This window comes from Pelodiscus sinensis, chromosome 11 (assembly GCF_052426305.1).
Source record: "Pelodiscus sinensis isolate ZL-2025 chromosome 11, ASM5242630v1, whole genome shotgun sequence".
NCBI lineage: Eukaryota > Metazoa > Chordata > Testudines > Trionychidae > Pelodiscus > Pelodiscus sinensis.
Window position 1 is genome coordinate 34,437,004 of NC_143062.1, and position 26,983 is coordinate 34,463,986.

The window sequence follows — 26,983 nt, forward strand, 5'->3', positions numbered from 1 at the left end:
CAGGGTACTCTGGTAGCCACCCCGGCCTCAACCAAGAACATTTCTCTCCCTCCCTCCCCCGAAGTCCTTAAAATGGTTGACTCTGGCCACAGTGCCTGTGCCAGCTCCAAGTCTGCCATCCCAGAACCAGTAGTCACTGCCTCTGACCCAGTGGCCCCAAAATATGAGCCAGCAAGCCACTGGCTGCCAGCCCTCCGCCGCGCCTCAGGAACAGTCTGCCAGCTCCCAGGAGCCTGCCAGGGACCAGAGAAGGCCGGGCACATTCCTGGTCCAGGGCGGAGATCACGGACCTTATTCAGGTTTGGGGGGGATGCTCCCAATGTCCATGATCTCCGCACTAGACAGAGGAATGCAGGATAGCTGCCAGTCTGGCAACCAAAGGCTACATGCAAACCCAGGAACAAGTTTGCATGACAATCAAGTTGGTCCGACGAGACCCCCAATTCTGCGCTTCCCCTCCCCCTTCTTCCCCTTGCTTCCCCCTTCCAGCTCCCTCCTCCCAGGTTTCCCCCTCCCTTCTCCCACCCTCTCTTCTCCCCTCTCCCTCCTCCTTTCCCCAGTCTCACCAGAGTTTCATTCTCTCCCCCCCAGTTTTGTTAAATAAAGAGAGTTTGTGTTCATGAAAATACATGTATTTTATTTGACATCAGGAAGGGGGGCTAGGGAGGGATAAGTGGAAGGACATGAGGGAGGAATGAGGGACAAGACCCCAGTGGGGCAGACCAGGGAGGCTTTTAGTGCTTCTCAGGGTGGAAGCTCTCCTGCAGGGCCTCCTGCATACTGACAGCCCCGGGTGGACCTCCCGAATGGCAGCCTGCAGAAAGTGCAGCCAGGCTCGCAGCAACGCATCCAAAAGAAGCACCAGAGTGTCCAGGGGCAGCTCTGGCTCCATGTTGCTGAGTGCTGTACTGTCCCAAGTGAGGATGACCAGAGCACGCAGAGACAAAATACTTTGCTGAGGTAGACAAGCAAGCAGGGAAACCTGAGAACTGGCTGTCCGGAGGGTTCCTTTAAGTACAGACCTCAGATAGCCTCAGGCAGCAGCCCCACACAGTAAGTCCTGACCTGGTGCCCTGCTGGAACTGGTTCCGGCCAGCCTCAAATGCAATTCATTGTCTTCTCAGTGTGGACGCACTATTTCGAAACAGCAAAATGCTATTTATTTAAAAATAAGCTATTTTGAATTAACTATTTTGAAATAAGATATTTCTAAATAACACTGTAGTATAGACATACCCTGTCACAGATACCCCTCTGAGACTGTTTACCCAATGACATAGAAAAGAGGGGGTAATGAAGATGTGGGGAGATTACTTAGTTCTTCAGAAGGACTGGAAGATTTTTTATCTTCTCAAGTCAACTTTTCTTTCCCCTCTCAAATCTTTATATTTCCAAGCAGCACTGCTGGACTGCTAGATGAAAACTACAATTCATAGCTTCTTTATTGATCCGGGTTGGATACATATGTCTCATTTCAACTTGCACCCTGAACAAAACACTGGATTTAACATTATTTTAAACATGTTTCTAGGATGTGCACATAAGCATCTTCATGATAAACAAACATTGAGATTGTGTGCAGATTTTCATGTATACAGTGTAGATCAGGAGTATCTCCATTGAAGACAGTGGGATTACACTACCGTGGTTAGGGAATCAGGTTCTTTGCAGATATATTTCCGGTTTGGATACTGTGTCTTTTCCAATTCTGTCTCTGAGAACATGTACAAAAACTCAGTCTTTTACAAATACACTTGCTAAATGTCTGGCCTTTCAGTATGCAAGGACTTTCCTCCAAACATGTCCTCTAGAGTGGTTTACTGTGTGACCCATCATCTGGGCTGCACCTTCAGACTGATTACCTTTACAGATAATTAGAAAATCTCTCCAAGTAATAGACATTCTGATAAATGATATCCAGAGTGACATTACCCTAATATCACTTAATTATGTCTTGTCAAGTGGGAGATAGGCTAAATTAAAACCTATGTTTAATGAAGGAAAGCGGCTATAGCTACAGTCAAGTGTTGGGATTTTCTTTTCAGCCCTTACTATACCCAATAGACATACTTAATTAAAAATGAGTTGATGTGCAGGTATATTTGTAACAAATATATTCCTTCTTTGTTTTGATCTTCTATAAAATAAAATAAAATAAAATAAAATAAAATAAAATAATAAAAGACACAGCTAACTTGCTAGCCATGTGCATCTGATATAATTGGAAAAACTCTGTTCCTGCAGGTGAGGCTACATGTCAAACACCAGCAACAAAAATATCACATTTAAAAATTCAGAGGTTAGGTTTTGTGTATTTTCTCCTGTGTTTTTTAAAATTCATGGCCTTCATAGATTCAGAGATCATAAAACCAGAGGAGACCACTATGATCATCTAGTCTGACCTCCTGCATGCCATGGGCCACAGAGCTTCCCAGAATAATTCCTGCTGCAACTAGAGCCTATCTTTTAGATGTTTCTGTGAACATTCTTGCTGGTATACTTGAATGCTGGTGGATCTTTGTAAAAATTCACTTTAATGTTGGTGTGTTTTTTTTTAATTTGTAATATTCATAAAAGCCTAAAAATCACTCTTATCTCCTGCTTATTTGGGGACTCAGGAAAACTATCACTAAGTGTTACAGATTCATCATCCATCAAGTTTTGCATTATTGCCCCTGTCATGACTTCAGATTCTGATTCAAAATAGCTAACAATGTGAATGATTGGTCATGAAATACTATAGCCCACAATTAAAATTCACGGAGACAATACACCAAAACATGCTGCAATCAAGGCAAATTATTAAGGCAAATTAAGCATTATCTCCTAAAAGATGGTACAAAGTCTCAATAGGGATAAATTCTACAGTGCATGTTTGATATCAGCAATCACTTTGGAAATTAATGAAATGCTAATATATGCCAATGTATCTGGAACACACTATTTCATCATCTATTAATTCTAAGAAATTCGATAATTAAATCTTGATGTGCTGGCTGATCAATCTAATTTTATTTTAACTCCAGCCACTATTTTAGAGATATAGCCTTAATTATTCTCTTCTCTCTTTCTTTTTTTTTGGGGGGGGGGGCGTACCTTAGTATCAATGATTGTAGTAGAACAATATTCTGTTACAGGAGTAAAGTTTCAGCCACATTATATCTTAGAATTGCAGGTAGCTTCATTTGAGTGAAGAAGTGATACATACACAGGAATCATATATTATGTGTAAGCTCCTAGCCTGCAAGCAGAACTGCAGATCTTTGTACAAGTGTTGGTCTCTTTGTAGAAATGGGGTCAGAATCTGCAATAGGCTTTCTGTGAGGCATTATTATCTTTGTCTATTCAAAGGCTAGTCTATGCAAGTTAATATTCATAATTATTGTTCTTACATACCACTGTCCACCTGATGATTTCCAGTTGCTTTTTACAATTATTACCAAATTAAGCTTCAACAATCTGATGTGGAAGAGCTGATGAAACCATGATGCATAAAATCAGACATCAAGATAGTAAGTCACTTTAAATACTGATGTCCTAGTTCAGCAAAGAATGTGGATAAATACCATGCTGAATCAGGGGTTAGATGATAGAAAAAAGGGATATAATCCAAGAGCCTCAGAGGGGGAACCGTGTAAGTCTCTAACTTAAAAAAACTTGAAATAAATTAGTGGTCCTGTAGCACCTTAGCCTTGGTCTACACTAGGGAGTTATTTCAAAATAACAAGTCTTGGAGGCTCCTTATTTCAAAACAACAAGCAGAGCATCCACTCTACCAAGCCCATTTTTTTGAAATAAGGGGCTGGTTATTTTGAAATAATAACCCCCCCCCTTTTCATGAGGAATAACGCTTATTGCGAAATAGTTATTTCAAAAGAGTGGTAGTGTAGATGCTCTACTTGCTACACTGCTATTTCGAAATAATTGCTCCCCAGAGTCATTCAGAGTAATTACTCCCCAGTGCTTTCTGGGGCTTTAATAAGTGCACCCACGAGAAGGGCATGTCTACACAGCTATTTCAAAATAAGTAGCATTATTTCAGAATAACAAAGTGAGCACCTACACAGCAAGCCCGTTATTTCAAAATAATTTCAAAATAGTGGGCTTCTTATTCCAACATCTGTAACCCTTAGTTTATGAAGAATAATGTATATTTTGAAATAGTTACTTTGATTTCAAAATAAGTGGCCTCCAGGACTTCCCACAGGTGCCCTGGTGGCCACTCTGTCCACACTCATGAGAACTCCATAGTTCCCCTTCCCCCACATTCCTTAAGGTATGTCTAGACTACATGCCTCTGCTGACAAGGCATATAAATTAGACATACCAACATAGTCAATGAAGAAGGGATTTAAATATCCCCCGCTTCATTAGAATAAAAACGGCCGCCGCGTTGTGCCGGCTCAGCTGTTTGTCGGCACAAACCGGCAGTCAAGATGGGGATCGGTCAACAAGGAAAGCCTTTGCCGACCAATCCTGTAAATCTCGTTTCACAAGGCATACTATGTCTGTCAGCAGAGGCATGTAGTCTAGACATACCCCTAGAGCTGCAGCCATGGGGAAAGGGCTTGTGGCACAAAGATGGCCCAGCTCGCTTCACTTACACAGCAGAACACTTACTGCTTTTGCTGCTGCCATGGCAGGTCCCTGTGCTCCCTCTGAGCCCAAAGCTGCAAGGAAGCAGGTATCCATCTCCCAAAGATGCTGCCCAGGGCCAAAAGAGGAGGGCGACCTCGTGGACTGATGCAGTGATCCTGGATCTCATTGAGATCTGGGAGGAACACGCCATGCCAACATCCAGGATCTCCATGCCAGATGGCAAAATATGGACATCTATGGCTGGATGGCAGACAGACTAGTCCAGAGAGGGCACAACTGCACTCTGGACCAGGTGTGAATGAAAATCAAGGAACTCCAGAAGGCTTATGCCAAGGCCAGGAAAAGAAGTTCCCAACTGGGAGTGGTACCCCAGACCTACTGCTTCTGCACCCAGCTGGATGGCAACCTGGCAGGAGATGGAGGGAAGAGTGTTGGGGGAGGTGGCTATAGAGGACAATGATGGCTATAGAGGACTCCTAGGCTATGTCTAGACTGCAAGCCTCTTTCGTAAGAGGCTTTTTCGAAAGATACTTTTGAAAAAGCCTCTTTTGAAAGAGAGAGTCTAGACTGCACGCGGAACTTTCAAAAAAGCAAGCCGCTTTTTCGAAAGAAAGCAGCAAGTGAGTCTGGATGCTCTCTTTCTAAAAAGCCCTGTTTGCTTTCAAGAACGCCTTTTTTCGAAAGAGCACTTTTGAAAAAAGGCGTTCTTCCTCATGGAATTAGGTTTACCGCCGTCGAAAGAAAAGCTGCGTTCTTTCAATTTAATTTCGAAAGAACGTGACTGCAGTCTAGACGCAGGTGAAGTTTTTTCGAAAAAAGGCTACTTTTTTCGAAAAAAACCCTGAGTCTGGACACAGTCCTAGAGGGCGTGGCTATAGAGGATAATGATGAGGATGACAACAAGGAAGAGGTGACCAGTACAGACACCATGCGAGCCATCCAGGTGGTCTGCCTGTCCCTGAAGACGGTATCCCCTTCCCAGGATCTCACCCAAAGCTCAGACAAGGCCAGGGAAGGCACATCAGGTGTTGGCCCATAAGGTTGCATTACTTTCCCTGAACACACGCAGAGGGAGGCAGTGGGTGGCAAGGACTGAACATTTCTCAGCCTGGGGATTGCACAGCAGCCTGTGCACATGGTGCTCCAGTCCAGAGAAGACAGTTGCAGTGAGGCAGCCACTCCAGAACCTTGCACTCCTGCTCACAGTGTTTCTGGAGAGGCCTGCCTTATTCCCAACCCCAGGGTGGGACACCTTCCCACCACAAGATACCACTAGGGAGGATGGGGTCATGGACACACACACACAGCAGTACTGCATACAGCACGTGGGCATGCCCACACTCTCAGGGCAGCATGTACTCCTGGGCCAGCATGGTGAGGTGGAGAACACTGGTCCTCTGCCAGGGGAACCTGCCGGGAGGGCAAGGGGGAGGAAGTGGATAAGACCCCAGCAGCAGCCTCCCTGGCAAGCAGTGTTTGCTGTGCCCACACACGCCTCCCCCAACACTCTTCCCTCCATCTCCTTAAGTGGGCATAGATACAAGTCCTCTCCCTGGGGACACTGCCACTGCTGGACCCAGCACAGCATGAAGTGAAGCCCTGTCACCCCCCCTCCCATCTGCAGGCTCCTGACCTGGCTGGCACCTTCCCATGCCTGATTGCCCCTGGGGCGAAGGGGTAGGCAGGCTATCCCATGGATCATCTGTGCCCCTGAAGGAAAGGGTCCACTGTCTAGGCCACAGATGGTCTTTGTCAAAGCACATCACCTTCATCTGACCTGAGACCTTTTGGTGTTGGCTCACAGACGCAGGCTGGCTTCATTCACCCTGTCTCCTGGGATGACTACCCTTCTCACTTTTCTGCAGAGTTGGTCTGGCAGTGAGTGAAGCACAACCCACACCTCCAGCACCAGCCTCCCAACCCCATGAGATCCATAGGTGAAGGCAACCCCAGGAAGACCTGCAGCGGGAGCACATTGACTGCCTTCATGCAGGACCACAGACTGGAGTCAGACCTGGAGCCACACCACAACACATGCCAGGAGCTATTATAGCAGGCCCAAACCATGTGCGTGGCTTTCACTACCGCCCTCGACCACCTAGTGGCCACTCTTGCTGCCGTTGTCACTGCCACCCCAATTCCCGCTCCAACTCCCACCCTAGTTCCCGCCCCTCTGGCTTCTCCCCCTATATATGCCCCCTGGCTGCCGAGAGTCCCATACATGAGACAGTAGGACCACCCGAGTCAGACTCCAGTCCCAGCCCCACCGCAGAGCCTCTCCTCCACTCTCTTCCCCCTTCCACCTCCTCGGTTCTTTCCCCAGTCCCTCCCCAGTTACAGTTATCCCAATTAAACAAAAATATAGAGTTTATTGGTTCAAAACAAAAGGTCTAGTTTATTTTATCAACAGGGGAAGAGGAAGGAAAGGGGAGGGGAGAAGGAAGGGCAGGGGAACAAAGGGGTGGGGGAGGAAAGGCACTGAGGGGCAATCCATAGGCCCTTTGTGGGGAAGCTCAGGGGAGAGTCTCACTGGTGTCCTTGTCTGAAACTCTATCTCATATCCTCCTGGATGTGCACAGCCCCCTGATGGGTTTCCCAGATGGCAACTGTGTGCGGCTGCTCAAAGGCCGTGGCCAACTGCTCGGCTCCTGCCTCCCCCCCTCCTATCCTGGCAAGAATGTATCCCCCTTGTTGTCACATATATTGTGGAGGACACAGCAGGCCACCACTACATAGGGGACCTTCCACTCGTTGAGGTCCAGGTGGGTGAAGAAGCAGCGGAACCTCCCTGTCACATGGCCGAAGACACCCCCCACCACACAAAAATATGTTCTTAGAAAAAATTATTTAAAAATTACTTAAGGCTACAAAACATTTCTCAAAAGCATGAAGAACAAGGATAGACTTAGGGAACCATGTTCATAGATTAAATTAATACAGAAGATCCTAAATATATGGTTGGTATTTCTATCACAATTGATAAAGTGGAGGAGAGGTGTTTGCAAATGTATAGCAGATAGTGGGTAGGAGGAAAAGGAGGAGGAGAAAGCTTGATAGTTCTTCCCTGGTTCATCATCTGGTCTTTTTCAGGGGACTGCTACAGAGTTTTGATTATTGGTCAGGTGTATCATTCATTTTCTCAGTTGGAATACAATTTACTTCTCATTCACGTGGCCAAAATAAGTCAGCTTTACATAGGTGAACTGAAGAGTGCTGGGGAAGAAAAATTCTGTGACTGCCAAGCTGAAATTCATCAACTCCTGGAGGCAGGGCAATGGGCTATATTGTTGTCTATGGCTGGTATTCTGGCGTACACTTGCCTGTGACTTCCTACCCAGTGCTTCCACTTGTGTTCACCTGCATAGGGTTGGCATGGAGACCACGGCACAAATGTTGTTCTGCATAGAGATACAGAGTTGCGGGTGTCTTTGGACAGATTCTCCGTACTGGCCTTGAAAAGTGTGTGTGATGTAGAAACATATTTCACTTTCCCTGGTTTAGGTCTGACTCACCTCGGATTACAGTTGCCAGTGAAGTTCCTAAATTTGTTCAGAGGAATCCAATAGTCTTGAGCAGCAGCTGTCTGTCTGATTGGCATATAAGAACAAAACCATCTTGTGCTACAGGAGTTGTGCTAGAGGAGTTGAAATCAGAGGCAGCATGGAATACCTAATGTGAACCATGATTAGCTTCCAGAGCACTGAAGCCCGTGAGGCCTATTGTGCTCTGTAGGTCAGCAGCAACACAGAGTAATCATTTTCTGAACACTGCCTCTGGAAAGCCTAGGCTATATTACTAGCTTAGGACAGATTCCCATTCACCTTAGTTACATGAATAGTCCTAGTGAAATCAGTGTTCCTATGGAAAAACTTTATAGAATTTAATAAAAAAATGTAACTTCTGTATTTTAACGAGCCTTTAGAAATCAATAAGGCGATATATCCCTTATTAGAGAATTCTGCATGGGTGGGTCAAAAATACCCTCAGGAGAGATACCAATCAACAACTACAATTTTCTAGTAGTTTTATAAAAGCCTACAGATTTTTATCCCTATATGAAATTTTCTTCTAGAAAAGTGGGATTTCTCATGAGTAAGATTAATAGAATTTAGCCCTAGAACTACCAATAGTTCTAGGGCTAAATTCTATCGCCCTTCACAGCATTTAATGGAAATTTGTCTGTGCAACATCCCTGTGAGGTTTATCAGTGTTATTATCCTCCAATTACAGAGACAAACAAGAACATAGAGACACTAAATGATTTCCCCAAGGTCACACCGGAAGCCTGTGGCAGAGCAAGGAATTGAATCCTCCTCTGCCAACTCTAGGCTTATAATCCAACCACTGGACCTTCCTTCCTCTTCAAAGCTCATTGTCTGCAGTGTAACATTTCACTCTTCACCATCTGTTGTCAACTAAGGTTGAAAAAAGAACATAGCAGACTATTTCTCCAATATGTCTTTCAGAGTCTTGCTATCTGGCAAAGCATTTTAACAAATTACTTTAAAGATCATTTCTTAATTTGTGGCTAAATTCTATCTTTTGGATAAGAGACTCAGCATCCTGCTGACTTAAATGCCAACAGTTTCCTATCAGACCCAAGTCGGGCATCTGGTTTCATTCTATGTGAAGGAGTTCCACCAACTTATAGGACACAGAGAAGAAGATCATGAACCAAGAGCTGTCAAAAGTAAGTAAAAGTACAATTTTGCTCCAGAGGAGCCCCGTGTACACTAATTTCTCTTGGAACAAATTCTGAGATCTTCGTGTCAAGCCAAATGTCCATCATTAAGCACAGCAGTCAAAACAGAAAGAAAAAGAAAAAGGTCTCAAGGGTCACATCAAGGAAATTTTGAGCGCAGAGATGTCTAAGATAAATAGGAGGTCCATTGTGCCAATCACAGTTTACGTACAGATCAAAAGCAACACATGATATTCTGCTTAGACTATGGAACACAGAGCTAAAGCAACAGGTTTGTGGAAAATGTATAATATATCTACGTTTAACTTCAGGGAATGCTTCTAGCCCAGCTTGACACAAGCCACGCAGCTGGAAAATGGTTTCTCTATCTCTGAAGGAAATTTGGGACTGTTTTTGCAAGAGAAGTATTCATATCAATAGAGTTCTCTGCTTCTACATCACTCTTACTGGTACTTGGAACCATACTTTAACACAGCATAAAATAATCACCTTATCAATGTGAGGTTGTTTCCACAGAACGCTCCCCAAAACTTAGTTAAGCCCATGACTGAACAATTCCAGGAGTGGTCATTCTTTCACTCATTTCATTTAGAAAAATATATCTTTATCTAATGTACTTTATCATTACATGCAATGGGGACCTTGGTCCTCCTACATTTAAAATAAAGTACTTACAGTTATATTAAATCAAAAGAAAACTTTCAAAGATTTTTATATTTCACTCCATGAATCTACAGTTAGTCACTTGTATCTCCAGAAACATTCTAGAAATCTTTTTCATTATATGCTCAAAAAAAACCCCCATACCTGATCTCAGATGTAGCTTTAAAGGTAGCTCAGGGTCTGTGACTCCTCTCAGAGAGCTAAGAAGATGAAGGGAGTTATGAATTTGCTACTATTATCATGACATCTTTCTGATGAAAAGAAATTTCTTGAACTGGACCTTAACTATGATGAGAATCTCCTTGAAAGCATTGCACTTTAAATGCCTATTAAGTTTATGAAGACCAAAATTGGGATGTACATTATAAAAAGGAACAGGGCAATTTGAATCTGACAGTAACAGCTGACCCATAGGCCCACTAGACAATACAGGCAAGCAGAATTAACAGGGGCTCGAGGTGGCTGTGAAGTTGAGGCTGTCTGTATTACTGTGCAAAGTTAGAACACTTTTTCACTCAGATGAGAATCTTGACTGCAGTGTTTCAAGTAACTAAAATTAGAATACATGATACCATATTATGACAATTTCTACCGGTTATTTCTTCAAAAGCAGAATTCAGATACAAAACTTATTGTAACTTTGCTATTCAAAACATTCTGAATCAGGAACACAAGGTCTGTATAAGTTCAACTGTTTTACATTTCATTGCCAGATGACAAACCAATAATTTATGAAGATATTTTTATGTAAAAATAAATATCCACCCTATCAAAGACCATATATTCCTCAGAATCCATAGAATCAATAGAAAGTGTCAATTATTTCTAGATGGACAAGCAGAAAAAGAAAATAAATACATGTATTTTTGTTTCTCTCCATCTATTTCTCTTGTCCTGCAAGGTTATGCTCATGTTCCATTTTCTGTACAACCTACTAAAATTCAATTTATTTTTTTCAATTTGTCTCCAACCAAGCTTCCATGCATCAGCTATGCAGACATTCCTACAGAGGCCACATACAATAGAACAAGAAGGTGAAGTGAATGAAATTACCTGTGCATTTACGGTCTGTGTCTTCCTTTTTTGATCCACTAATCGTTAGCTTGCAATTGAAGTTCTCCTCCCAATACTCTGCAAACCACACATTTCTTCGGTTATTCTCCAGGGTGCGTGAGGTGAAGTAGGTATCAAACCCTATAAGAAAATGAGGAGAAAGCTGAAAAAGGAAAGGTGTTTTTACTGGAACTGCTGAGATTCTAAGGTAACATATGATTTTCATATTCTTGAATATACAGCAGAAGTTTACAGCTAGCAAAAAGAGACAAAAAGAAAGAATGGAGGTCAGTTTCATGTCTTCTCTTATTAGCTGTCTTTTTTAAATAGATGATTGTGCCACACATTGCTAGTGGTCAGGTCATATAAGATACCTGTAAATTGTGAAATATTTGTTAGATTCTATAAGTAATATATATGGATTAGATGTAGATTGATAAAGAGAAAGAAAAATATAGACACAAATAAAAACACACTAAGGATTTCTGGGAGAGATCAGTGGAATTTTAATTCTGTGATATCTCCAAGCCTCCAGGAGACATAATTTTACTGTTATATATTCTCATCCATTGTCCACTGTCTACAAAAACTATTTTGGTCTTGATTCTATGACACATTTCCTGATCATCTGCTTCACACAACTATTGGTCAGAGTATAGAGAAAAACTTTTGAAAGAAAACTATAAATCACGCCGGTTACCAGGCTCTGAATTATATGTCCTAATATGAAATCAGTAAAAGTTTCTCAGGTCAGACTTGTGAGTATCTGTTTGTTATTAAACCTAGAGAAAAATCTTGCTACAGGCAGCTTCTTGGGCTACAAGAGCAAAAGAGCTTTTCTCAGGCAACACTCATACAAAATGATTCTGTTAAGCAGAGGGACTGGTTCAATAAAAAACAAAAGTGCCATGGATGGTTGCCCAAGATTTCAAAAGCCCTGATATAATGGCTCCACAGTTAAGCTACGTGCAGTCTTCCATACTTACTGATTATGCATAGCAATTATTCTCTATGCATGTGGTGCTGGCAACTCTTTCAATTTTATTATGACTCTCGTGACTTTTATGCCATTTTTTAAAGCTTATGAAGGTATGTGATGGTATGAGAGTGTCAGCTTTCATTTTTTAAAGATGTTTATAGCCCTTATGACTGCACAGAAAATGTGTCCCAAGTAAATCCTACAGGCTCAAAAATGAGAAGGGCAAATAAAAAGAACTGAAAATGTCATATTGTTTAAAAAGCTTGGGGTAGATATTATTGTGTATGAGGAAGAAACATTCATGCCCCCGCTCAAGCTTATTAACTCATCGTATTTATGACAGAGTGAGAAAAGAAAAATTAATAAGTAACCTGATATTTTTCACAGTAGGTATATGTAGTGTATTCTGATGATAAAGTGATAGCCATGATGAGCTTCTTGTCCCACAAAATATGAGGTTTCAGAAGTGTTGCTCGTCCACAGTGGGATGAAATGGAGACATCCCAACATTGTAGGTTAAAAAAAATCAGCCACATGGAAGTATCCAACTCAGAATAGCTCATAGTCCAGTGAGTGTGACTAGCCCCTGGCATATCAAAAACACAAGTTCAAGCTCTTATTCTGTCTAAATCACCCCAGGGACTTCAATACTTCTTTCCCACTAGATTATTCTGGGGTGTGAGTCTTTCTCTTTGCTTTTGACCAAAAATCCAACGTAGATCTTGTCGTGACAAAAAAAATTGCTTTTGACCCATAATCAGTTTCCAACAAAAGAAGTGGTCAGAAAATTGCCAAACAATATTAATCACCTGAACCCAGAGACAATGCATGTGTCTAATCATGATGAGGTCTCACGATCCACAGCTGGGATCAGATTTCCAAGAGTATCTTACACGTTGAGTGCTAAGCACTTCTAGAAATAGGGGCCTTATTCGAGTGCCTCAGCAAGCACAAAGCTGTTTCAAACATTTGGCCCCAACTGTGTCCACTGAATATTGACAATCTAGCTTATCGTGCCCCAATATGTGCAAGACCTCTGCCAAAAGACATTCTAAGGGCAAGTTTACTACATCTCTATACCGGTCTGGATGCACCAATGCATCTGCAATGCTGTCGTGTGTCTGGTGAAGATGTCATACCAACAAGAGAGTGCTTTCCTACCAGCATAGTTACTTCACTGTGGCAAGAAGCAGAAGCTAAGGTGGTGGGAAAGCATCTCTTTCCAACATAGCACCACAGCATTGGCAGCACAAAATTTGAATTGCCTGGGGGGAGGGAGGAGAGTGGGAGCTTTTCTCTACCCCCGAGCAACTTAAATTAAATCAATTTAAGTTAGATCAACTTCAGTGGTAGTGTAGGCGTATCCTAATCTGGCTCCTGTTTCAGTCAACGTGAGTCTCCTGATTGACTTCAATGGACAAGGCTATTAAACAGCAAAACGGAGAAAAACAAGCTCAAAGGAAGGGCTGAAAAACAAACAAAAGAAAAAAAAATTGTTTTTATCCTAATTTCCCTCTCTTCTTACCTGTTATAGCTTGTCTTTTTGCATCTTATCTATGTGCATGCCTATGATCATAAGTCTACCAATTGGTTTGCTATTTTGGGTTCCTTTAAAGCATACAAAATAGAACTCATTATATGGAAGAGCAAATTCAAAGCTTCCAATTTGTGCCCAGAGCTTAAACAACAGTCTTGCTATGAAACTACTGTGAGATGGAAAAATATTTTGTGTATTGATGAAGTTAAGCTCCACTCCTAAAACTCCTATTTCCAGCATTTATTTTGTGTTTACATGAACTAAACGAGTAAGCAGTTACAGATCATTGTTTCATCCTGCTAAGGAGCATCAGACTGATATAATCCCTTAGCCTTGGGGTTTGAACTGTCAACACTAATGTTCAGTTTTATTGTCTTTTTTAAACTCAAATTGCAACCTTCAAATTTACAAGCACCGTGAAAAACAGGGATTACTTTGCCATTATGAACTTGTGAACAAATATGTGCAATTTTTAATTCAGGTCAAATATCCTTTAACAATTTTCACAATGCCCCTTTATTTTATGCAGTGTTGATGTAGTTGTCTTGCTTCCAGGAAACAGAGAAGAAAGAAAGGTGAAGTTATAGGATGAACTTCTGCTGGTAAGAGATCCAAGCTGTCAAGTTTACATAGAGTTCCTCATCAGGGCTGAGAAACATACTCAGGGAAAATCAACAAGACAAAATTAAGTCCATCTAGATTAGATCTCTGTACAGCCACTGCAATAATTAAATCCTTTGTGTGTGTCAGTGGTGCATGTCCTCACTATCAGCACTTGCATCAACACAGAGAGAAGTGCACTGTGGGAAGCTATCCCACCATCAACTTGCCATTAGCGTGATTTTTGAAGGTTGCAAAGCAACATGGAGGCAAACACGTAGTATAGGGGTGATTGGCAACATGATTTCAATATCCCACAATTCAGTGTTTTTCAATCCAATAACATCTGCAGTCCATAATGCGCTTCTCTTAAAGCACCCTGCTCACATGTGTGCATCCTGTAAGAAATATGCATCCTGCACGGCTCTTTAAGTGTTGTCCTGACCAGTACAAACACAACACACGTGGTCCTTCAGTATTGACAGACACCAAAGAAGTAGTGAGGGATATGAGTAAGCCTTGCAGACTGCCTTGCTGATGGACACAAAGAAATAATTCACGGTTGCTGTTGGCATTCATGCAGGAGCATCAGATGATGGAGCACGCATTCTGGACCCAAGAAACAAGCAGAGGCTGGTAAAATCACATTGCTATGCCAGTTTGGGAGGATGAGCAGTAGCTGCAGATCTTTTGGATGCACAAGGCCACATTTGTGGAACTGCTTGCTACCCTTGAGTCAGTAAATCCACAGTGGGGATTTCTGCAGTGCAAGAGTCCTGCAATGAAGGATTGTGGCCCTATTTTATCATCAGACCATCTTGCCAAAGACTGCATCACTAGAAAGGGTTACTATTCTATAGTACTGCAAGCGCTGGTGAATCACTGGGGATCTTCTACCAACATCAATGCAGGTGGTCAGGAAAGGTATATGACACATTCATCTTTAAAAACACAGGCCAATCCTGAAAGCAGGGATTTTTTTTCCAGACTGGCAGATTACTATTAGAAATACAGAAATACTTGTAGTGATCCAGCCAATCCCTTATTCCCATTGTTTATGGTGCATACATCAGCCACCTTGACAGAAGCAAGGAGTATTCTACTACAGTACAGGCTCAGGAGGTGAAGAATGACTGGTGAATATGTCTTTGGACACAGGGAAGGGTGCTGTCACTACTCACTCACTTTGACTTTACTGAAAACACATCCCCATGGTTATAGCTATCTTCACAATACCTATGAAGGTATTAGAAGGAAAGTTTCTGCTGAGGTGGAATGCCTGACTGCTGATTTTGTGCAGCCAGATACCAGAGCTATAAGAATACCCCAACAGGAAGCTATACTGCTCAGAGAAGGCTCTGAAGGACCGTTTTGATAGTTAGCCACAATAACATGTGTTGCTATAGTGTGCTCTGCTTGGCAATGTTTTTAGTATCCTGCTATGAACCTTGCATTGAGTTCTATGTGTGATTGGTAATACAGCTTTGCACCTGTTGCTACAGTCTTCAGATGTCGTCAACCCCAGCCATCTTATGTTGTGAACTAATTAAGACGAACTATTTTCTCTAAATAGACTTTTATTTCAAACACATGAAAACAAACAAAAACAAAGCTGAAAAATGAAACTATCAATACAGGGGAAATAAACTTTTGCAGGGGAAAGAACAGTCATTCTCATTTCAAACACACAAACACCAAGCATGTCTCCCATAGGGTGCTTCTGCTTGGTATCTGCAGGATTTTTTGGAACACGTCACTTTGTGACCTCTTTCTTCCCCTCCTTCTTTGATGGAGCTGCTCCCTGGTGGTGGATGCTCAAGGCTGCATTTCCCACTGCAGCAGATACAGTGCACAGAAATACCATAGAGTGTTGTTACTGCCCTTGATCTACACAAGCCACAAGCACTACACTTTCTCACTTCAGCTTGAGATTCAGATAGTGTGCTGGCAGTCCCAGCCCTAGTAAATATGGCCTGGTGGAAGAGGGTGAGATTTGAGACTATGGAGGTGGGGACATCGGCATATGCAGTTGAGGCAACTGAAATTAATACTATTTTCCACAGTCTGTGGTGACATTTCACTCCTGAGAGTTACAGAGGCTAAGAGGGAACTGCTCCAGCATATGTCTGGGTGCAAACACCATGTATGATGCTAGCCTGTCTGCTGCAATGGTCCCTGCTGAAGAAATTCGGAGGGGTCTGGCAAAGTGTCCTATCATGGTAGAAGAAACAAGGTAGCTCTCCTCAGATACTTTCAGCAGAGGATAGCAGACTGACTATCTGCAGGAACATTTCCTCAAGACTATGGAGAATCCACGGGACATCCTGGTGCACATAAAACAACTGCTCTCCAGGATCACTGTATTGGGGAATTAGCAGCAGATAGCAACTCTTCCTCGATTAGTTATTTTTCTACCTCTTCTAGCCTGTTATAGGGACATTTAGTTCATTAGATTTAGTTGGGATTGGCCTGCTTTGGGCAGGGGGCTGGACTTGATGACCTCCTGAGGTCTCTTTCAGCCCTAGGATTCTATGATTCTAATAAAAAAGTAGAAAACAGATGTGTCCCTACAATATCAAAGCACACTGGATACTTATCAGAGGTTCCTTCATCTGCATCAGACCCACCAGTGCAGAACAGTTCAGCTGCTCTGGCATAAGAAAGAGGAGAGGTCCAGGTTTGCCACACCAGTGGATCCCCGATACTGCTGCTCCCCATCATCATCCAACAATGTGGGGGGGGGCTACAACTCCAGTTCCCCCAAGATATCCAGGGGGCTCCTGGTGGTGAGGCCTCCCCCAAAGATGGCTTACTGCTCCTTGCAGAAGTCGCATGTTATGGCTCTGCTCTAGAGTGACTACTTTTTTTCTCCTGGCTTCTGGTTTAGCAGCCATAACATCTTGATTTTCACACAGCTCTGCTGAGTTGTCCCTGATGCAGTCCTTCTCCCCCATGTACCCAGAGCAATGTCTCCATAGCTGGATTGGAAATGTGTCCTCACAGCTGCCACTCTCCAAAGACCTGGGAAATTCACCATGTTAGGCATGCTACTGCCAATGCAGAATTCAAGCCTGTATGTTTACCTGAGTCAGTATTTTGAGTTTTGATTGCCTGTTTTTTTTTTTGCCTGGTTTTGTACACATACATCGTTATTAATGTGTGATTAAAGGGATTCTTACTAATATGTGAAAATAAAGGTCAAAGATACAAAGAAGACATGGTCATTGTTTCTGCCAAACCAGATAGCTTTGTTAGCATAACAGGGACAGATCAGAGCAGCTAAAGTGTTACGAAGCATGGTGGGAGAATAATATATGAGTATATACTTTAAGAGTGCTTCAACTCCTATGTCAAAGTAAGATCAAGCCACCAGTCTGGAGGAGCAAAGGAGAGTTGAAGGGAAGGTATACAACATTAAAAGGCTAAAGATATGCCTGTATCTGACTGTAGCACAACCTCACTCCTTACCCTACTCCCATGATGAACATGACCATAAAGTGGAAGAAGTATGGCACAAATTCCCAATATAATTATGCCTGATTGGAGGGGCTCTGCATTGTCTAAGTTGTCTAAGTGGTATACATGCTCTCTGGATACTAACCCCAATAAACATTGCATTGCCTGCACTTTGAACTTCTGGACTTCTGCTTTCAGTCTGTGAGACAGGAGTGATGGGTGAGGGTGAAAGACAAGCCTTCTAACACACCACCCTCGTGTATACTCTAGATTGGAGCATGTTTGCTATGTGGAATCGGCATGGCCATCTGGGGAATTGCTATGTGAGCTCTTCATGCTGAGCAAATAGGAAATGGAATGGAGTGGAGGTCAAAATGGTGACCAGAGCAGTCATGATGGGGCATTCCAGGAGGCCACTAAAATCAATGTAAGTAACAGTGTGTCCCCTCTGACACTGTGTCAGCCTAATTACAACAACTTAATAATTCCACCTCCGTGAACGGTATAGTTCTTAAGTCAGCAGAGCGAGCAAACTACATCAGCAAGAGACACATTTTAATATAGATACTTATAGAAGTTATATAAGTAGCTTTGCATCTACTTAACTTTGTAGACTTGGCCTCAGTGTCAAAGATAAATACAAAGTGGAACAAAAGCACACTTCATCTTGAATGGTTTCTTGAAATGTGTGTTAACTTCTTATGCCAACTGTTTAACACCTCTCCAGCAATGCAGGGAAGAAAGGGTTAAGCATTTTATAGATCGTTCTATAAACAGTGTCCTAAATCCAGTGTCTCTATTCGTTTGTAAGTGTTTAGCAAAGTTAAAAATTTAAGCTCACGGGGTTATCCTTTAAAGGTGTTGAACTGGGTTCCTTTGAGAATGAGAATTGGGAGATGAGATACACAGTGATCCCTTTGTGAAGAGAACCCATCATAGCTATTATGGTGGGTTTTGTCTTTGAATGAGTCTCTGGAATTATTTTTCTGTAGGAATTCACTCACCTAGTTGTTATTGGGGCATTTAGTTCACTAGACAAGGTACTTTAAATGCACTAAATGCCAAAATAACAACTAGGTGAGTGAAATGAAACAATCACTATACCCTCAGATAAGCTCATACAGAAGGAATTATTGCAAATCAATAGAAAGATAACCTAAGCACTAGGCAGATGTCAGAAATTTGACATAGGGCCCAGTAACAAATAAAGATCTCACGCAAGCATGGTATAAACAAAAACAAAACGAATCAGAATGTCAGTTTGGGTCAAATACCCACAGAAGAGTATTAGTTTGGGTGATACTACACTGACAGATATTAATGGGACTTCATGCAGCATGAGAGAGCAATGACTAGCAGTGATCACTGCACTCTCAGAACAAGTCATGCATTACAGGATTAGAAATCTCCTGCCCGGCTAAATGGTGCAGTGTCCTCAGGCTTACGGCTGACTGGCCTCTGAATCTGAATGAAATCTTGCTTCAATCTATCTCCTTATTTTAACACTAACCTTTGTTTCCCTGTCCGTCTGGTACAGAAATAATCTCTTATGGAGCCAAATAAAGAAGCACAGACACAATTACTAACCTTTATTATTTTTATAGCCAAGGGATAATCTATTTAGAAAGATGTTAACCAATGTGAAAGACAAAGAGATCAATACACTCTGACCTCTTTTCTAATATTAACTGTCTCAGTCAAGGTGGCTGAGGTAATATCTTTTATTGGAACAATTTCTGTTTGCGACAGCAGCGAGCTGTAGAGCTGCACAGAGCTTTCTTTCTGAGGAAGAGCTTCGTGGAGCTCAAAAGCTTGGCTCTCTTACTAACAAAACTTGTGATAATAAAATATTTTACCTCACTCACCTTCACTTTGTAATAATCTAGATTTGACATAGCTACAACAGCACAACATAGACTGAAGATAGACTGTAATTTAAATACCAGTATGCATATTAGTATCTTTTGTCCCATAGAAAATGCATCAGAATTTACCACAAGAGCCAGTCACTGTTTCTACTACTTTATTTTCTTAGCCAGACTAACTTTGTGATTGTAATTACAGTTAGATCTCATAGGTTAAACTGATACTTGAATGGGAGACCTCCCAAAAATACGCAGTAATAAATGCTCTAGGAAATGGTAATAATGGGATGGTCTCAGGGGGAGGAGGGGACACAGAACAATAAGGGATATTGTCAACATCTGCCTTGCAATCCTGGGCAGCCTTAATGCCATGGTGCTATGGCTCAGACCCTGAATAGCAGTAGCTAGCCCATAAACATAAAGTTCTCACTCTGGCTTCCAGCAGTCTAGTTGCTCCTTGCCTGATGACCTCAATAACCCTTTCAGTCCCAAGTCTTCTCAAATCCTTCTACCCTGAATTCTTAACCACCAGATACTCAGACTGTCCCCTTCTAGTCCATAACTGCTGAAGGAGTGAAGCCAGCCCCCATTATCGGTTCACTTTGGGACACACACTGCACAGTTTGCACACCAGAGACTTGTTTGCAATAAGGAAGTAAGGAAAAGCAAACACATACAAGTTATAAGGAAATTTCACCAAATCAGAGCTTCAGGCTTTACATTTCTATACTAGCTAAATTCCCTTTTTTAATAGAAGTTGTATACTGCCTCTGAAATGTTTCCCAACCTAAGCCCAAAGAGAGAGAATCTGATCTTTCATGGAGAGTTTCTCTGCCTCTGCCTCTGAGTTTTTCAATGTGTTTCACTTCACACCTCCCGTGCCCCATACCAAGGATTTGCAGTTTTTCCCTTTCTCTCAAACTAAGGTGATTCATGGTAGGGGAAATCCTCCCTCCCCAGTTTTTTAGGACTGGGGTTTTCTTTTCAGTTTCAGATTGTTTCAATACTTCCCAATTAACTCTAATGAAGGGGTTGGGAACCTTTTTTGGATCGTGTCATTGACCCACAGAAAAATCAGTTAGGGGCTGCACACAAGTGAGAAACACGAAAAAATAACACCCTTCACCATGGTGGGCTCCCCAATGCTTGGGGGAGCCCCAAGCCTCAGGGGCCAGAACCCGGCAAGCCAGGGGCTGCATCCAGCTCCTAGACCTTAGGCTGCCCACTCCTGCTCTAATGGTTCACCATTGTCTTTTCCTGGCTAGGCAATGGATGGGTATTTGAATTTAGTTTTATGCAAGCAACTGGCTTGAGAGAGGTACTTGGAACTGCAGTACAAGTCATGAGCATAGTATTCTATAGCTATAAATATACAGATTCATAAGCAAAGTCAGTGTACATATCTAGTAATGATTGTCAGGAATATTACAAGTTTCCACAAAAGACCTTACTAATTCATTTTATACACAATAACTTGGTATACAACCAGTTGACTCACTTGCCTATTCTTTGGCATTCAGACCACTTGTTTACTTGTGTGGACCCTGATTGTCACATGTGGTTCAGTATGTGACACTCTTCCTTCTGAGTTTGAACCTCTCTGATCCAGCAACATGTATGATCCAGCATGATTTTAGTTAGCCGAATGTCCACTTTTCATGGGTGTGGCCAAGTTTCCAATCATTCCATAAAGTTTGTTTACAGCCACCAGTCCTGGATCTCAGTGTCCTGTGCTGTTATTTAGCCTTAATGTATCCCTAAATGTCTTAAAAGAGCCCAGTAAGCAGTGGAAGTGTTGGTAATGCTGTTAGATAATATTGATCTCCCAGGTTTAGTAAATTGTCTGGTTCGGTACCAGTTAGGTCCTGAGGTTGCTGAACTAGAGAGGTTCAACCTGTAGTAGAAAGAATGCCTGATGCAGAGCCTGAAACAAAGTTATGCTATGAGCAACAGCCAGGCCTTGAGAAAAGCGGATGCTTTCCTAAAAGTCAGTGTGTGGTACATGAACTCGGTACCCAAATGGCTATTGTAACCCACATACCTTCTGAGTGTGGTTCACTGTCCCACGTGGTGGCACTTAGACCTCTTACAGAGAGAAGGAATGAGTGTACACTACAGCCTTATCTGAGAGCCAGCTGGCTTTTAGCTCAAGTTGTGCAGCAGGGGTCAGCAACATATGGCTCTCGAGCCAAATATGGCTCAGTACGGTACCAAATATGTCCCTTTTGTCATTTCCAAAACATACACAACTTTTTAATTTAAAATGAAAAGCTAATTCAAAATTTAAAAAATGCATAATTACTCACATCAAGATGGTTTCTTTTTTTGTATATTTTACCTTTCTCCAGAGATGAAAGAAGGGTGGTGCACCCCGGTAAGAGCCGACTGCACAGTGGCAAGAGCTGGCTGGGGCACACCACTCATTTAAAGGGCCAGCTGAGGGCACATTGTAGGGATGCATGGGCATGCTCCCAGCCTGTATAGTGAGTAGGACTGGCAGCAGCAGATGTCTCCATCTGTCCATGTTGACCCGGCCCCAGTGCCCATGTAACTGCCGCAGTATGTCCCAAGACACCATGTTCCTGGGGCAGACTTTACAGCCCAGCCATGGTGGCCTAACAAATGCTGCAAATCCCAGCTCCCATCTGGCTGCAGCATCCTTTTCTGGCCCTGATCCTGGGTCAGGCCCCGAGGTCTGGCCCCTATCTGGCCACAGGAAGGGCTGAGGATGGCCCCCCTCCAACTGTGGGATGGGTAGGAGAGTAGACCACAATCCAGCTGTAGAGATTCTGGCCTAGCCCCTCATTCAGCCATTGTACCCTGCCCTGCCTGCTGTACCTCTCACACACTCCACACCCCTGCCCTGAGCCCCTCATACATCCCAACCCTGATTCCTGCACTCCCATGTCCAGAAAATGCACTCCCAGCAGCAGCAGAAGTTCGATTAAATACAGTCTGTGAGTACAATATTTCATTTAAGCTATTATTAATGATCATGTCAACTATAAATAATATTAAGCTGTATATTTTCAGTCATATAAATGGGCATTCTTATACTGGCTCTTTGTTGACCACTTGTTCTGAATTTTGATGTAGTTTGGCTCTTTAGTTTGAAAAGGTTGCTGACCCCTTCTATAGAGGCTCATGCACTAATCTCCAGAGTTCCCAGATTTGCTTCCACCTGCTGGCATTACATGAGCATTGCTAAAACACACAGACTATTGTAAGCGCATTCCAGGAGGCCAGCCCAAGAACACTCCAAGCTAGTGGATGGTAAAATGATTTGAAAAAAAAAATGGTGCATAGGAATGTTTTGTGGGAAACATCAGGAGAAAAGTACACGGGAAGATAACAAACATGGCATGAGGCACCTTAGGTGATATGTAAGTGGTTATCCCAGATTGTTTATCAGAATCTACAAATGCTGGACTAGCTTGCTTTAACTCTTCGTCTAGCTGAGGGGACAGTGGAAAATCCCACCAGTAAACTGTGTCCTCTGTCAAGAGCACACATGTACTAAGTGTACTTGTAGCAAGTAGAGATGACTAATGTCATGCCTTGTTGACAGTAAACCTGCCAGGACTCTTTACTACTTATGGGCCTGTGGTTATTGAGCAGTTGAGTCACAGTCTACATGCTGAGCCAATGCAGCATGCAGAGAGAATGTACATGTGCAGTCCAATATCTAATGCACAATGGACAAAGATAATCCAAGCATAGTGGCCAACATTCCTTCTCAGGAAAACAATTGGAGAAACAGACAATCTGAGAATAAGAATGACCATATTGGGTCAGACCAATGGCCCATCTAACTCAACAGCCTGTTTTCTGACCAGTACATTAAGATATTAAATGGTATTGGAGGGGCGGGCGCATATGGCATAATTAGGTTAGCATATGAGTCCAATAATGTTCAGGTAACAGAGAACAGGCAAACAAGAAAGTGAATTAAACAAGGATGGCTCCTCAGTAGCAGTATAACTCTGTACGTCACTGACTTAAATGCAGTAGTAATTCACTTCCCATTCCCCAACAACTCTTAGGTGAAAGGCACACCACTGCTTAGGCACAGTGTAGTCTAGGAAGCGCAAGACTTAAAGGAGGTAAAAGCAACACCATGGTTTTGCAAAACTACTCTGAAAACAAAGTCAACCTTTACCTCACAGGCACCAAACTAGACCACATCATGAACCACACGATAAATGACTTAAAATAAATGCATTCCAGGACTGTTATAAGAGCCCTAAAGAATAAGCACTACCAGTACTACTATCTGTTCCTGAGATATCTAAAAACCTACAATCAGAACCCTACTACAATTATTTTATGACCTAATTCAACCCATCCAATTGTACAAGAGTGAAATTGGCAGCCCAAAATGTAACTGTGCACTATAACATAACAAAAGAGACAATGCACCAAGAGAAATCTTACACCTGCAGTTTTGTAACCAAACATTACATTCAGGAATTCTATCACACTAGGGCAGAACTAAAACAATTATTCTCACTTATCACTAAACAGAAAAGGTAATAGAATATCTAGTGTAACATCAAAGCATTACATGCTACCACCATACAACACAATGTGTGTGAGAGAATTAAAAACAAGTGCACCTTGGGACCATTCCTACATCTTATGTCAATAATGGCTTTTGAAACATTTTGAAGTCTCAGACATTAGCTATATTTTACTAGCCACTATGCATGGAAAAATATCAGGCAGTTAAGGGCATAACATCCAAGTCAAGCTTTGCAATAAAAATAGTCTTTGAAAAAAAGAATGTATGGGAGGCAGGGAGTAGGATTAGCCCACAGATCCTGCTCATTGCAACTAGAAGTAAACACAGTTCATCCCGGTAGCAACAATTGCAGGCAACTTGAAGAGTAGGAAAAATAAAGAGGCCACGACCTCCTATCTGGTGTTGTAAAGCTGTGGTATGGGTGAACTAAGTATAACGATTGTAATGAATGATTTGCAATGAGAAATAGGCTTGAATATTGTATTATATTAAACTTTGCATTAATTGCTTTTGCATTGTTTTATAGTGTGTTAATGTCTTTCAAGATTTATAGTATTTAAGTCTTAAATTGTGTAGTAATTGGTTTTAAATAGAAGCACTTGAAAGGCCTCGCGTCTCTTTCTCCCTAGCAACGTGCTAGGAGTATGGGGAGCTGCAAGCCCTTTTAAGTGCTTCTATTTAAAGGGCTGGTGCCATCCCCATGCCAGCGTTACCTAGCAGCCATGGGGAACACGAGAGCCCTTCAAAAATTATTGCCCACCCCTGCTTTTATACATAGAAGAAGACATTTGTTTTTTAACTTACTATTTATAGAAGAATACCTTCAAAGAGAGGCAAAGATAGTCTATAAATGGATTGTTCTTTTTTTTTAAGTTAATATTTTTGGTACCAGGTGTACAAAATGCAAACTTTCATCGGCACTTTAAGAGCTGCAATGTTGTATAATTTTCCGCAGGCTTTGAGGAGAGAGGAAAATTGAAGGAAGCAATGCCTGTAGGTATTCACTAAATATTTCTATTGAGACTATCAAGACATAGCTAAGTCAATTTCAGAACACAGAGGGTAAAATCCAGACTCAATTGAAATCACTGGGAAAACTCCAGTGTGGGCAAGGATTTGTCTAGAATCTTCATTAGAAATAATTAGGACATCAACATTTTGCTGCTTCAGGGTGTCTTCAATAAAGATGAGCTTCAATAACTGTAAGTATAACTTCTTTGCAAAGCCCATAGGTCATTAATTAACACTCCTACAACCAGCTACAGGGTAAAAAAATATATATATAGCACATCCTAAATTAGCCCAAAATTGACCGTATCTATATGAGACCATATACATGGTCATTTCTTACACTGTGATACTCTAATCCTGCTATGTGGCTGGATATCTGTGCCCCTGTACAATTACATTGTTTTCCTTTGGGTATTAGGAGTGCACAGAGGATCTGCCTATACATATGTCATTGTGGGATCAGAACCTAAAAAATATTAAGGATGGGAGAGAAATGTCCTAAATTCTAGTAATTAATTCCATTTTCTTCATTTATTGTCTATCAAAATGATAGTGTTTTACATTTCCCATATTACTTTCTTATACTTTCTTATAAATGTTGGTATTCCTGAAACCTCAGCAATGATGATAAACATCACAGTGGTTTAAAAACAAAACCAAACCATGGACAGGTAGTTTTTCTAAACATTCTCTGTAGAGGAATTTCACAAATTGCATAATGACTCATGTTGAGTCATTGCCTCCAATGTTAGACAACATGTTTGAATTGGGATTCAAGCTAACATGTAATTTGTTAACCCTTGGAAAAATGCCAGTATGTAATTATTTCAAAAATATACAAAATAAGATGTTTCCATTCAAAAAGAATGAGAAGAGACAGTGAAATAAGTCCTAAATTTCTTTTTCAAAGATGCTATATTTCTGTAAGAAAAAAAAATCAAGTACAGTCAGTCATCAGCACTTCTAATGCATTTTCCATAGTTTGGGAGGAAGGATGATCCACATTGGGTACCAGCGTAGGATTTGGGAAACCTAAGCTCAGTATTTTTCCCCATTGGTTCTAAAGCTATCTAGTGTTTATGACATTCACAGTCTAATTTCAGTATAGTTTGATTTAAATGACAATAATCAAATACTTCAGAGGGGTAACCAAATTAGTCTGTAATAGGAAAAACTAAAAAAAAAAACAACAACAAATAGTCTGGTAGCACTTTAAAGACTAACAAAATATGTAGATGGAATGATGAGCTTTCGTGGGCATAGCCCACTTCTTTAGATGACTGGAGTTTTCTCTGGTCATCTGAAGAAGTGGGCTGTGCCCACGAAAGCTTATGATATCATCTACATATTTTATTAGCCTTTAAAGTGCTGCCGGACTATTTGTTGTTTCATAATCAAATGAACAGTTTGATATAAACCAGGGATAAAACACATTGTCTAGATTTTAAAGTTCTGGCCAAAGTAACTCAGTTCTGCTGCTACAAAAGAATCTCACTAGAATATAAAAATTGAAGCTAAATGTGGCTACTAGAAATCTCCCTGTAAAATAGACATGCTCTTGAGTATCTGTTTGAAATTAATAAGTACAAGATACCACCTACATGTCTGTAAAAGTGTCCCATACAGGATTACAATGGTCTTCAAACACAGGCTTGTTGGAAGACTGATAGTCTGCTTCTGCCAGCTTCTGTTTTGTCAATTAGTTGTACACTGAAACACATTACACGAGTCAGATCAGCAAGCCAAAACCTGGAACCATTTAAAACATCTCTTTTAACTGTGTGTCTAATATTCAGGGCTTAGAGTTTGGCTCAGACAGCATTTCAGGGGGCAAGCTGCACCGTGCTTCTGTCTTCACCATCCTCACACATATTTGCCTTTTTCCGCAGAACTTTGAAGAAAGTGCAGGGCCTGACACTGAAACAGAGGCCTAAGGAATCAACTACAGACATCATCCAGAATTAGCTTGAGAAGAGCATTAAAAGTTCCAGACAGA

General features: G+C 41.8%; 1 protein-coding gene across 2 annotated transcripts in view; it reads right to left on the reverse strand.

Moving 5' to 3' along the window:
* GRM7 (glutamate metabotropic receptor 7) overlaps positions 1-26,983 on the reverse strand; it is a 629,590-nt gene that overhangs the window by 256,237 nt on the left and 346,370 nt on the right. For both annotated transcript variants that reach the window (XM_075938705.2, XM_089781232.1), the window contains exon 5: positions 11,018-11,158. In XM_075938705.2, coding sequence (XP_075794820.1) covers positions 11,018-11,158 — 141 coding nt within the window. The remainder of the gene's footprint in view (positions 1-11,017; positions 11,159-26,983) is intronic.